At 40.1% G+C, this 14846-nt stretch overlaps 1 protein-coding gene across 1 annotated transcript; it reads left to right on the forward strand.

Moving 5' to 3' along the window:
* The first annotated feature begins 301 nt into the window (after positions 1-301).
* On the forward strand, positions 302-14048 carry LOC139721352 (KICSTOR subunit 2-like). The gene is made up of 11 exons (XM_071632670.1): positions 302-406; positions 2315-2461; positions 3418-3596; positions 4965-5051; positions 5624-5816; positions 6695-6793; positions 8406-8500; positions 10298-10463; positions 11244-11351; positions 11952-12063; positions 13940-14048. The coding sequence occupies exons 1-11, from the start codon at positions 323-325 to the stop codon at positions 14002-14004; spliced, it is 1335 nt and encodes a 444-aa protein (XP_071488771.1). The 5' UTR covers positions 302-322; the 3' UTR covers positions 14005-14048.
* The last annotated feature ends 798 nt before the right edge of the window (positions 14049-14846 follow it).

Raw genomic sequence — 14846 nt, forward strand, 5'->3', positions numbered from 1 at the left:
TCTTGTACACATTTTGATGTATTCATGGTCTTTTGTTTTTTCAATGTCCGCAATTCAGCCTGCGGGCTGCGATGGATATGACAATACCTTTTCAATTCAAGATTTTCAATCACTGAACTCGGTCGTAGAAACATATCGTACTGTCACTAGTAATGCCGTAGAGGGCAGAATTTCTACAGCACGATCAAAATATCAAAGTTTATCTGCTGTAACAGGTTAGATAGATCGACGGGAAGCTCAGCAAAACGCAGCTGGACAAACCTTGGATGTTTTGGTAAACTACAGTAGGTGCTAATGTAGTTGCGCTCTCAAAGAGACCAACATGAGTGCCAATCATGAAGCTGTCCTTGCAGACTGCTTTGAGAAGCTGAGTCAGCTCATGTTCGACAAAGTGAAAGAATTGTTGGTGAGTGCCTTACGAGCAAGTGTTACAACCCCACATACGCATATTCGCGTTAGTGCAGGGGCTACCAAGAAGATGATAGAAATAAGAAAAATGTTTTAGCATTAGAGGTCTAACTTTACTACCTGGCTGCTTTTATCAGGAACTCAGGTATGGTTGGGTGTCTAGTAAATTTACATCGATAGAAACTTAAAATATCTCCCAACTTACCTGACGTTTTACTTTATAAAGAAAATACTCTGAATTCACAAGCGCGCACACGCAGACAATTCCCCGTAGACGGCAATAGAAAGATAGCCAGGCCGCTGATTGGCTGATCGCCCGATCGCCCGGCCGGCCGCTTCACCACACTGCGTGGTGTGTGAGATCCACTACTCCGTGTGGATTGGTGTGGTGTACACAATGCGCTGCAATCAACGTGCGTGCTTGCCATCGTGTTATGTAGTGGCTATGGCGGCAAGCACGACTGAAGAGCTCCCATCGGTACACGACGCTACACAAACCACACAATATGGCGACTAATTTGCATCGTGGTGTTGAGCTTCTTATGTGTGTCGCTCCACACCCGTACATGTCGCTACCATACAAATCGCATGTATTGATACACACACACCAACGAACACATCGAACTACTTCACAAATTCGTACCTTAAAAATCATGTAAAAATATGACATCAAATTTCAAACACAACGATAGCTTCGCTGAATACATGGTTACACCAAAGGAGGAAAATATTTTGCCAAAAATTGAAGACTTGATGTGAAAATGCCGAGTTTGGTACCAAACTGTTCGGCCAATCGCTCTGGAAATCATCGCACACATATGTTATAACGTTGTGGGAAAATATGTAAATGACATGGGTAAAGAGCCAATGATGATGCAGCTTCGGTGTAGCTCCCGATTCATGAATGAAAAATGACGTCATGCTAATGCGAGTGAGGGCAGTAGCGAATCGCGCATGCGCGGCTTGCCTGTGCATATGTTCTACGTGGCGCATTGAAAATGCAATTTTTGGTAAATTTAATTTATATCTAACGTTAGAGTAATACACAAGTGCTATCGCACCATTTTTCGGACACTTTCAATAAGCTTTTCTGCAACATTTGTTCAACTTGAGAGATCTACATACAGAATTATATCTACAACAATGTAGACCTATGTTGAATATATCAAACTACTTTTTCTCAATGCTGATTTTGTAAATGCATCGTCATCATAAAATTTCACAAAATACCCAAATATTATCACCTTGATAATCCCCTGGAATTTGGTCGGCCTCTCCAGAATGCGGACGCGTGCTCTGCGCATTCAATGTCAGTGTGTATACAAGGCCACTGAAAAATGCGTCGCACCATACCTTGTTGGCGCAAGGTTGCATCGGGGATGTTGCAGCGCCCGTTGGTGTCTAAACTCTTACGAGTCAGCACTTGCATCCAACCTCTGTACATTGAGTCACCGCATCGGCACGTACCGGTACATTGATTTTGATTTTCTTTTGTGTGTTTGTCACTGACATACTTGATGGTAGGGAGTGGGGTCATATGGTGGGAGAGGGAGGGAGCAGAAACTGCTGAAGTGCTCTGACACAAGCAGTCATGAGTTTCTCTACATTTTTACATTTTGTAGACTCTACCATTATATATTTCAGCAGTTGAGATTAATCTTAATCATGTCTTCAGGCAACATGAAGCTTCAGATTTATTCCAGCACCAGAGCAAAGAGCCAATTCTGGAGTATTTTCTTTTTGGCAGTAAAGAAGAGTTTATATTTGGGGTACCATAATAGTTTTCGTAGCTTTCTGTTGTGTGGGTTATTTAAAGTTGGACTAGAAATCAGATTGAATCTGTCAGCTTTTGTATAGAGTTTGTGTTTGCCTGTGACTGTTTTTTTTCCTCTGATCTTGTGATCAGGACAAGGAGAAGGAAATCTGCAGGCTGGCTGGAAATGCTGGAGGTAACTGGACAGGGCTCATGAATGCCCTCAACTTTCTTGCTGTAGGTGAAAAGAGCTATGTTTCGCTGGCCTTCCTGGAGTCCAAGTGGTTTAGCAGAAAAGAGGTGAGAGTAGCAGTGAGCTATGGTGATTAGATTGTCTGTTCAGCAGTCAATCTAAATTGCCCAATAGGTGATTTCAAGGTTGGTGCTTGTGCTGGTGTTAGTGTTACATGTATCTCCCGAGCAACTGCCGTAAAATTTGGCGGCAAGAACATTGTACCGAACTTGAAATTACAAATGTGATCATCCCTGGGGGGTTGGTGTTAGCTAAATGGAGGAAAAGCACGTAAATTGTCGACAACAATAGTGGAGCTTGGTTCAGCAGACAATATTTACTTGTAACACCGGTTCCAACACCAACTATCAGAATTACGTCATACTTCTGTGCAGAAACGTGATTATGCACCATGCTCTCTGTCTAAATGCCTTGCATATGAGTACTATAAAGTTATCATTAATGCCATGACTGTTTATGCTTTTTTTTTGTTTTCATCATACTGTAGATACAGATATGGTAACATGAGAACAAATTGATGTAGAATATGTGTGAGTTACCATCACTTCCCCCCTCCCCCCCCCCCCCCCCCCCCCCCCCCCCCCGAAAAAAAAGTGTTTTATGCAGGTGTATGTTGCAGAGGTTTCAGATCACTCCGCAACATGACATGAAATGGATCTCAAAATTGTAGGCAATGAGCCATGGCTATCATCTGCCCAACCACAATGTTTATGCAGGTCCAGCTGTGTTGGCAACATTGCCCATATCTGCCATACTGCAGTAATCAAAACTTTCTTTTACAAAATCAGAGATGCACTGTGTCAGCACCAAACTTTGACAAGACCGACCTAATGGCAGTTTTGTCTTGCAGACAACAGGTTGAGAAAAACAAAACATCCATGGGAATTTCTGTTACATTGTCAGGAGATTCACTTTAACTAGAAATATGTACATGGAATTCATTTTAACCTCGTAGGCTAACAGCAGATGATGTTAGATTATGTTCATTTATCTTTGCATGCAGTCGGTGGGCAAGGGCATGTATACAGTGGCCATCGGTGAGCTGCGGCGCGTTGAAGGCAAGACTCAAGAAGCGACCTGGTCACAGGGTGGCCCGGGACAGGTGGCAGCAGACAAGCTGTTGGGTCACTTGTGTGAGCAGCTCTGTCACTTCATCGAAGCAAGGCAGGAAATGATGGCAGTGTATCCATTTGTGGCTAAAGTCACATACTTGCATCGTAACATGACTGAATCAAATGTGTTTTGTATTTACCCATGTACATGCGCATATATAATCTGAAATGCTGAATAAAAAAAATAATAATGATAATAATAATAATGACATTTGCTCCCGCGACAATTAACCTGGTTTTATTTTCTCCAAGGACTTAGGATTAGGGTTAGGGTTTGATAGGGTTTTAGGTTTAGTTTGATGTGGGGATAAGGGTGAGGGTTGGGGTTGTGTGTGTAGATAGAATTTATGTTTGGCGTAACGTGCAGATATTTAATAAGAGCATTTGTTGCATAAACAATTATCATGGAACCATTAGTATCATATACATCATCTCGTTAGAAAAAAAAACCAACTTTACTACACAGGTTCACAGTTTATATCATATATGATGTAAGCTGTGCATATGAAACTCGACAGTAAAAATATGATATCAAACTTGCAGATGTAAGAACAGACTGATGACAATAGTGACATATTCTAGAGCTTGGCATGGACTAGTGTTTCTGAATTAGGACGAAATCTTCTGCCGAGGCAAAGTTTTGGAAAAGCAGTGAGATTCAATATCTATAAAAAAAAATTATAAACCAAATGAAAACATCACTTGGACCGTCACTGGATTTCATCATAATGGATAATCTAATCATATATCATGGCTCGACACTAACTTTTTTGTTTGGTGGCCCGATGGGGCCACCAAAATCCTAAATTTCAAATTTGTGGTGGCCCGAGAGAAAAATTTGGTGTCCCCAAAAAACAATAAAAAACATTAAGTCCATTTTTTTTTTTATTGAGTCAAATATCTAAGTTTTATGATAGTAGGCCTAAGAATTACAAGTTGGACATAACTACTCATGAATAAACTTCAACAAACTTGCAACACTCACTCTCAGGCACTCATTCAGTCCTTTTCATCCATCCTTTAAACAAATTTAACTGCTAATTTCCGGTGCAAAAAGTTACGAATTTATTTACTTACTTTTCAAAAGATTTTGGTGGCCCGAGGCGGGCCACCAAATTTGCCCTTTTTTAAAATTTGGTGGCCCGACTTTCATTTTTGGTGGCCCCGGGCCACCGGGCCACCGATAGTGTCGAGCCCTGCATATATACAAAATTGAATAAAAGTTGTGAGGTATTGTCTTTGCTAACTGTGCAGCCTGTATGAATGAAAGTTAGCTGTTGATGAAAAGATGTTTTGAATTTTATGAAACCCATCACACATAGAAATAGTGTGCGCTGCCCAGATATTGGTTGTCAAGTATCTTAGGACAGTAGAATGCATGCACATTTGAACGACAAGTATGATCTGAGGTGAGTTTTTCCTGACAGCGACTGTTCAGATATGAAAAGTTGAGCAGCCTTGGAATCCAGGGAAGTGACGTTGACTATGGCGAACTGAGGAGCACTGTAGAAGAGATCCTCAATAAGTAAGACTTCAACTATTAATATTCATTTTTGAGATTTACATGTTATGTTGTCAATGAGACATCATCAATTTAATCTTTCTTGACAGTTTCAGTATGTGACCTTATTACACTTGTGAGTTCAATCAAAAGTTTTAGAAAGATAAGAGTCATTCAAAACCTTCTTTCTTTCGTTCTGTCCTCTCTGAGTTGCCGTCAAGGGCTTTCATGTTGAAGATAATCACAGATAATATGAAATCTTGGAGAAAATCTTTGTTGTTGCAATCAGTAGGGAGATACCATAATATACACCTAAATGTAAGGCAAGACCATGTTTAGTTTTCAAAAATCAGAACAGAAGAGTAAATTATGATAGCGATGATGGTGATAATGGTGGTGGTGATGATGATATGGTGGTGATGATGAAGATGGTGATGATGATGGTGAAGGTGTTGATGATGATGATGATGAAGATGATGATAATGATAATGATGGTGCTGGTGATGATGATTGTGATGATAATGGTGATGAATGGGTAGGGTTGCATGGGATGCAATCAATTGGACAAGTTCCTTTGCTGTTTATTCCCTGTACAGAACTTCCAAACGGTTCCATCACCCAGTCCTGGTCCCGCTTCACAACAGCTTCAACGTGGAGCTGGAACTGCTGCGGACCGTCTTCCAGACGGAGTGCCACATGAGGGAGTGGCGATTCCTGCCCGCCCTGCTCCGCCTGCAGGACTCCCACCGCCGCCTGGAAGCCTGGGGGGCAGCCTTTAAAGCCAAGGATGTGAGTCTGGTAGCAGTAGACAAAAGCCGCTGTTTCACCTTGCCATTCTGGCCACAATTTGGCAATTTTCTCAGATCAGGAAGGATCGGGTGAAACATGAGCCAATCTGGGTACAGTATGATGTTAGAATGAGATTTTTTTAACGAGAGCTGAGAACATAGTGAGAGTGGTGCTTAGATCAGGGAGGAGCGGCACAGCAGCAAGACCTCATCGGTGTCTAGTTTACATCCCGTTCTTGTGCCGATGTTACTCTGCTCAGAACGACTTTATTACGCTCATCCCACGGTGTTTACAGTGTCACTACGATCACTCCACTTGCTTTATGATTCAAAATAGGGGCAATTTTGATCAGGGAGATCGGGAAGAAATTTTGAACATGTGATTGCTCAAAATTTGTTCCCGATCTGAAAAAATTCCCACTTCAACCCCGTCCTCCAAATGCTGCTGCTACGATGTTTCTGATTTAAACCAATCCCTCTACACTTTTGCTGCTGTCCGCTGATCTGATAGATCAGGGTAGATCGGGGTCCAGATCGTGATAGTAGAATGGGGGCTTAATCAAATGTTGTCATGTCTGTCTCAGGCAAAGTGATGTCTAATAGCCTCAACTATTAAAAACATAGGGTTTTCGTAATACACTAGTATAGTGCACTATAACGTAAATGTTGTCGTACACACTTTATCAATCAATGTTTTTTCATAGATAGCATATGTATGTAATTGCTATCAGTACCAGTGATGCCTGTTTGGTGCTCTGTAAATCTATGTAGTCGTTACATCACAGTACTATTGTTGTCATTAGGATCATCAAGTTTTGCCTCACCCAATTTTTAACCATTTCGATGATGTTCATTCCTTCATCGTCCCCCTCTCCGCAGCCCAGAAAGAAGCTGTATGCCCTGGTGCAGGTGAAAAACTCTGGTATCCCGCCCCTCTTCTCTTGGCTGGTCAAGATGCAAGGAGCTCAGATATCAAAGGTCAGGGGAGCATGTGTTTTTTATGCCTCCGCAACGAAGTGGCCGGAGGCATTATGTTTTCGGGTCGTCCGTCCGTCCGTCCGTCCGTCCGTACGTCCGTCCGTCCCGTTTTGTTTTTGTCGATATCTCAAGAACCGTGTGGTGGTTTTATATCAAACTTGGTATGAGGGTATATCCTTGGGGGATAATACTTTGTGTGGATTTTAGGGTCACAGGGTCAAAGGTCAAAGGTCACAGGTTATTTTGTGAAAAAAAATGTGAAATTTCATGTTTTTCTCCATATCTCGCAAATGGTTCAAGGTATCTTCATTGAACTTAGTATATATGCTTGTACCGATGGGCAGTGATTATCTAGGGAAGTTGGGGGTCATGGGTCAAAGGTCAGGGGGGTCAAAGGTCAAGGTCAACTCCTGAAAATATCACTACTTTCCTTAAAATGCAATATGTCTGAAGGTTTTTTTTAAAACTTGGTGTATGGCATGTATTACCCAATATATATTTTGGGGGAAGTTTCTTGCCAAAAGGTCAAAGGTCAAAAGGTAAAAGGTCAAGTGAAAGTGCTAAATTGCACTTTTTCCTCCATATCTCGAAAGTAACTCAAGGTATCATCATGAAACTTACATATTTATGCATGTTCAACCTAACAGTGATTCTCTTTGGAACTGTGAGGTCAAAGGTCAAAGGCCAGGTTTAGATAATGCTATTTTCCCATTTGATACTGAAATTATACTTTTTCTCAATACCTTGAAAATTACTCAATACATAAACTTATAAAAGGGTCAAAAGTCAAGTAAAAATCATAAGTTCCCCCAAATACCTGCACTCTGACATTTTAATCATTCATCCAATTGAACCTAGTTCTAGGAAAGTGAACATTCAGCACATTTGTGGCAAACCTGTCATTTTAATATTTTGCCAATTGTGTGAAACTGTCATCACACATTGTCAAGACATTGTACTATAGACCTATTAGGAGAACCATGCATTATGGCGGAGGCATATCAGTAGCCGTAGCGATATATCTAGTTTTTTTACAAGATAGAATGCAGAGATGCATTGTGTTGTGCACATGATGAGAGAGTTCAGGGTTCAAATCCCGCTGTGGCACTTGGGTCCCTTCATCCTCTGCATTTGTCTCTGCTGAGGTGTATTTGGTGGTAGAAAGTTCTAGAATGTTTTAACATAAGCGTTATTGTGGCTGTATTAAACCTGTCTGTGCTTTGAGTGGCGATAAGCACAGATGCCCCTATAGCATTGTACACATTATCCAATGTCTGTGACACAGAAAGGGTTAAAGCGGGCTTGGATAAGGATGATATGTAATGGCACAATTTACCCTGGAATTTACCTGTGAAAATTTACATTTAAAGTTAACAGGGACTTGTCAATTTTTCAAAAATCGTATGTGATTATTATGTCATGGCACAGGTTGCATGGTTACTACCAAGGTGGAAATTTGCTGGTTAGATCTGAGGCAAAATCTATGAAAGTCATGAGTAAAAGGTTAATGTCATTATACAATGAATTCACTAGTATGCCATTAATGTACAGAGATTATATTTGTATATGTTTATATATTAATGTTCATCTTCTTTCTCTGGTGGAATCTCAGTTCAGCCTGTACTTCCACAGCACACTCAGCAAGCAAGCTCCATCAGGTGAAATGAAGTTGCACCTCTCCAACCTCCCCATCGACTACTACAGCAAGTAAGTATCAGTGGGGCTCAGCGACGAGGGCTCAGTGAAAAAGTTTCCTGCCTAAAGATTAAGGCCTTGTTCCGACTGATCGATACGGCAAGAAAATGCGAGAATAACTCTTGACCTCAAGTCGAAGGAATTGGGATTTGAAAATACTGTAAAAGCTGATATTTTTGCACAGGTTTAATTTTCATAATATTCGCAAATCATGAAAACGATATCTTGCGATAATGTCTTAGACCTCCTCATTTGCCAGAATGTCTGTATGCAAAAATTACAGCTTTTACGGTAAGGTCATGTGAGTGTGTAATTTGCTTTTTAACAATTTTTTTTATGCCTCCGCCACAAAGTGGTGCCGTAGACATTATGTTTTCGCGTTGTCCGTCCTTCCGTCCGTCCGTAATGAATTTTGTGGACAGTGTAACTAAAAAAACTTTTGAGGTATCCTAATGGAACTTGGCATGTATGTGTATTAGGGGGTGAAGTTGTGCCTGTTAACTTTTGGGTGCACATGCTCAAGGTCAAAGGTCAAAAGGTCAAGGTCAAATGCTCAAAATTTCACTATTTCCCCCATAGCTATGCAATGCCTGAAGATATTTTCTGAAACTTAGTGTATACATGTATTACCCAATTAAGATTCTCTGGTGAAAGTTTGGGGTCATGAGGTCAAAGGTCAAAAGGTCAGGTAAGATGATAAAATTTCAGTTTTTTCTCCATATCTTGGAAATGGTTCAAGGTTTCTCCATGGAACATAGTATATATCCATGTACTGAGTGGCAGTGATTATCTAGGGAATTTTTGGTTCATGTGGTCGAAGGTCAAGGGAAAACTTCAAAATTTTACTATTTCCGTCATATATATGCAATGTCTGCAGGATTATTTTTTTTTACTTGTTGCATGCATGTATAACCCAATAGAGATTCTCTGGGATTTTTTTTGTTGCCAAAAAGGTCAAAGATCAAAAGGTCAGAGATCGAGTGAAAGTGCTGAACTTTACTTGTTCCTCCATATCTCGGAAGTGGCTCAAGTTATCTTGAAACTTAGTACCTGTTTATGCATGTTCTGCCTGACAGTGATTCTCTTATGAATTTTAGGGTCAAAGGGCAAGGGTCGAAGGCCAGATGAAAATCGTAGCAATTTACTATTCAATACAGAAATTGCACTTTTTCTCCATACCTTGAAAATTACTCATTGCATAAACTTATGAAAGGGTCAAAGTCAAGTAAAAGTCCTAAAATCCCCAAATACATGCTCTCCCATTCATCCAGTTAAACATAGGTCACGGAAGGTGAACATTCAACACATTTGTGACAAATACCTGTCATTTCAATATTTTGCCAAATTTGTGAAAACACATTGTCCACATGTACTATAGACCTATTAGGAGAATCATGCATTATGGCAGAGGCATACCAGTCGCCATAGCGACATTTCTAGTTTCAGGTATGTAACAGGACAGAACAAAGTTCCGTAACAACTAATTGTTGAAAAAGTAGTACAATTCTTCTGCAGAATGGCATCATGACTGTGCTTTGTCAGTCCCGTTTTCTTAAAGAGATTTTCTTGCAAAAGGTCTCTCCTTACCCGGCAAAAATAGTGGGTAATAACTGCAAAGGCTCTGTCAATTTTAAGGAGAAAATGATGATGTTGTTAGAAAAAGGATGTACCAGGCACTTGGAAAACCTGAATAGCAAAGTGATTGTAGCTTCCGAAGGAATTATCCCAATATGGTGTGTGATAGTATGTATCAGTGAGTTAATCGGTCTGAACCAGGTAGAGTCTGCCATTTTTCTCTCTCTCCTCCAGGATTGTGGCTTTCCAGAAGAAGACGGACGCCTACAACATCTCCCTGGTCCTGAACACGCAGGGCTCGGGAATCGCCTTTCAGGGTCTGGGTTACCACTTCCCTGATGACCAGATGCAGCCTCTCACGGGGATGGACAGCTACCCTGCCATCTTCTCCTATCCAAACGTAAGCCAGCATCATTCTCCACACCGATGTATCAGTTGCCGTGACTTCGCATCATCTGCCCGCTATACCGTACCTAAATAAACAGTGGTACCTTACCTTGATACCTTGATGTAGTAATCCCTTGAAGCAGCTTGTACATGAAGCTATACTGGGATGAACTCGAACTGTGTGTCATGGTTGCAGCATTATATATGTTTTCTGGTTACCAGTGTGAGTGTGCAATGTGCAATCTACATGATTGTAACCAGGTATACAAAAGTTGTATTTGTGTAAGATTTTTGACCTACACATTGTCTCCATAGCAGCCATTATCATTAACTATTTCATTTCATCATCATCTTTACCGTTTGTGCTATGGCATTACTAGCATCATCATTACTGTTGTTGTTATTGTCATCTTTAAACTGACATGAGATATACAATGTACTTTTGTACACACACTGTTTACGATTGCAAAATTGTTGAGACACAGTGATTACATACATTTCACAAGAAAAAAAAATTGTTGTTGTGTGAGAAAATTGATCTGTGAATGTTACTACAATGTATGAACCTGGAGTACCGTGTATGGTATGAACCAGTCAGTGCATTGTGCACTTAAAGATGTCACAGAACTAGTCCCGATTCAGAGTTTGCTTGTTTGATTGCTTGCTTGTTTGTTTGTTTGTTTGTTTTGTTTTTTGGAGCATTGTAATATGCTTGATCATCTGCCAATCAGATAGATGTCATAATAAATTAAATAGCAAGGAATTTAATTTCATGTTCCCTCTGACCATCTAGGAACGGCCTGCCCACCTGTGGCCAGACATCGTGATGCTGATCATGACGAAGCATGAGTCAGCCTCTCTGGACAGCATCACCTATGAGATTGACAAGATTAGCAAACAGGTACATGTATGTCTACCTCGCAGGATGATCTCAGCTTTAAAGGGCCTCTCCGTCCACTTCCTGTTTGAATTGGTTTACACAGAAAGAGTTAAAATCACGCAAACAGAGAGTTAGAAGTTCCATCATATTTGGATGTGAAATGTTTGAGATTTAAAGTTTCACAATCAGGTCAGGTGAGGACAGATAATGATGTCATAGCCTCACAACTCTCCTATTGGCCAGCAAATCTTCAATAGATTTCCCATTTGGAAAATAAATCAAAAAGAAAAACCTGCTTTTTTTCTAAAGAAATATGTAAATATGTGTAATTCTGTTTATGTTTTCGTTGTCCTGCAGTAATGTCAAAAACTGTTTTAATTTCTTCATCCAGCAATGGCAGCACTGAAACTTTAAAGATTCATAACGTTTGAGTAGATTGTCCTTTTTTTTTTCCTCAAACTTCACTGATGTGTTCTACAAATATTGCAGCATTCACTTAAATCCACATATATCTTTGGATGAACTTATTCTTTAAACTGGGACCAAGTGCTTTGATTTTTGACAGTTTTGTTTTGTTTTGTTTTTTCTGTTTTTGTTTTTGTTCTTTTTTTCTTCCTGTAGCCCCAGCAGGTGACCTATTTCATCGGTCACATTGACCGAAGGATGAGTCTAGTGGTCATCTTTGAGAGCAAAAAGTCTGAGAAGGATTCCAACACCAGAAGCTTTATCCAAGGTGGGGGTTTGTACCAAGTAGAGTGAATTCCTCTTTCATTTAGGTTGACTTTCATTCATAGATGACATCAAATCTCAGTCATACCATTACATGGTCCTACTCCGAATGGACTTTCAACGAATCCAACCACTTTGAAGTAAATTTGTAGGAGAGCCGCCATCACCGTACATATCACATCATGTGCATTCATTCAGATATCTTGAAAATGATGATTGTGTAACCATGCATCACCGCTGACAATAGAACCGTTTCCCTAATTTGGTTTTATTTGGCTGATTCACCTTGAAATAAACACCAATGATGAGAAGTACTGTAGCAAATCTCAGAAAATGACTTATTTTGTGTCATTGGATTAGAAATTACTGATTTGCTTGCTATCGCTGACGCATATGACCTTGCTATTAAAATCATAACACATACTATGTGCATGTCCTTATCCCTTACTGTCTCTTTTTAGTGTGGAAAAAAAGTGTGAAAACTTTGGAAAAAGGAGATAGCAAATCATAGAAAAGAAGCTGCCAAAATGTTTGCTTTCTCTTCTAAAGTACATGAATATTGCTAATGAAAATACTTGAGCGGTAATATTACGATACATACCACAACAGCACATGCATTTTGCTTGATTTTAAGAGAATTATCACATTTTGCATATGTAGTTTATAGATTTTTCAAAGTTGCATTTTGTTTTGCTCCAGCTTGCAGGTGACGGCGATCATGATATCAAAGCAGGGAAGAATGTTTAAAATGCTGTTGTGACAATTTTGACATAGACAGAGACATGCATTAGTTAATGAGAGATGAATGTCAGTGTGTAGTAGGTCCTTGGTCATACCAAGGAGGTTCAAGAGGTGGCGTCACAACTACTGTAGTGTTATTCCCTTTGTACCCATGTTTAATGCAGCCTCTCAGAAATATTTGAAGTATGTAGTGTCTTCATCCAGCCATGGTTTCAATGAAACTTAAAGAAAATTTTGAGTTTAGAATGAATAATCAAATTTTTCTCAAGTCTCACTGATGTGTTCTACTACTACTGCTGCATTCACTCAATCCACACAGTGAACTTGTTCCTTTTATAATCATGTGGCCTTCAATCTCCATGCTACCTACACAATGCCGTGCCCAAGTGTAGTGTTGATCATGCCAATCATTAAACGTGGGGAGCATCGGTTTCAAGGTTGTGATTGATACTCGCAAGGTTTTGCACAATGGTTTGAAGGTCTTGAGTGACACTTTTGTGGTTTTGTTCGTCAGTTTCAATGTCTGTCCAGACATTGTCAAGACATTGTTGTGAATGACAAGTTCAAAAACCTCGGTAGTGCTACACGGGTTCACAGTATTGAGTAAACAGTTCAGGAGGTTCTTCAAAATCATCCATTTTAGTAAATACCATGAGATGTTTTGCTAGTCATGCAAACTATTTATGTGATTGCTGTTAGTGCAATTCTGCAAAAGTATCCATTTATTTTGCTGATTTACTTTAAAATATTGGGGGGTTTTTTCTGCCCCTTTCCACAGCCCGTTATAATCCTCTTGTTCATGATACTGCTGATCCGTATTTGTCTTCAAATTCTCTTGAATCTGTGGCACATTACCAGAGCTATCACGAGTGAATATGTTTTTGTCAGTACTTATCATCCAACATAAAAAATCATGCTTTGAGTGCATGTATCCTAAATTTGGTTCAGCATGATATACGGAGGCAAATTTCCAACTGGTGAATCAAGAGTTTTTACCTTCAGATTTTATCTTATTTATCATTATCTTAAAAAAAAAAAAATTCATGAGTATGTGTTAAGATGTGCAGATGTTGGCAGCCCCATATGCTGATAAACGTTACCACAAAACTCTCTTCCCAATCTTTTCTCACCATGTCCAGATATGTGCACTCTCCTGCGAGGGAGCAAGCTACTGGCCAGCCTGCGGCCAGGGGTGAAGAGCTGATGAGACCGCGGCTGAGCCAGGAACGGGCATCTGCCAAATACGAGGATGAGCCCAGACTGGGCAGAAAACGTCCATCGCTTCCTCTTCATTGATTGCTCTCTGAGAGCCAAAGGGGATGACTGTGCTCGTCGTGTGCAAAGCAGAGCATTCTTGCCATGTATCAGCAGTACACTGTATGTCGGGACTGTGGCATTTCTTCCAAGGAAAGGAATAAAATCTGCCCGAGACGATAGATTGCACAGTGATGTTGAGCCTCGTGTGTAGAGTACGCTGAAATTATCTTGGAATCTGCAGCAGTAGCTGCTATAACGGTCCTGTCATGACATATACGTGCAATGTAATATTTAAAGATTATCATCATTGTGTTATCAACTCACACTACTACTCTTCTTCTTTTTACAGGCAAGGTTTTTGGAATGTGCTGAAAAAGCATGGGCAGAGCTGAACAAACCCCCATTTATTGTTCCATCTTCACTTAAATCACATTCTCATTGGATTGTTGCGTTTGGAAAGAACATATTGTTTTCCTCATCAAACTTTTTTCTTCTGATGAAATTGGAAGCAAGGATAGAAAGGAAATATTTTTGCTGTTAAAATTTTAATTCCATTTTACTGAACGATATTGGGCTCTTACTGATGATTGGAGGACAATGACTTGCTTGAAGAATACATGTGTACCTTCTAACACTTATTAAGTTACTTTGCTTTATAAGCAGCAATATACTGACCTGTTTGACAGGAATTCTTGAGAAACTTGTGGCAGGTACAAAGTGCAGAATGTATGAAATTCGTATTGAGTTCCGTGCTTTGCCTTACCGAAAAGAACAGTTGACCATATGCAC

Source organism: Diadema antillarum, unplaced genomic scaffold (assembly GCF_040938485.1).
Source record: "Diadema antillarum isolate AM-2024a unplaced genomic scaffold, OU_Dant_1.0 scf00000141, whole genome shotgun sequence".
NCBI lineage: Eukaryota > Metazoa > Echinodermata > Echinoidea > Diadematoida > Diadematidae > Diadema > Diadema antillarum.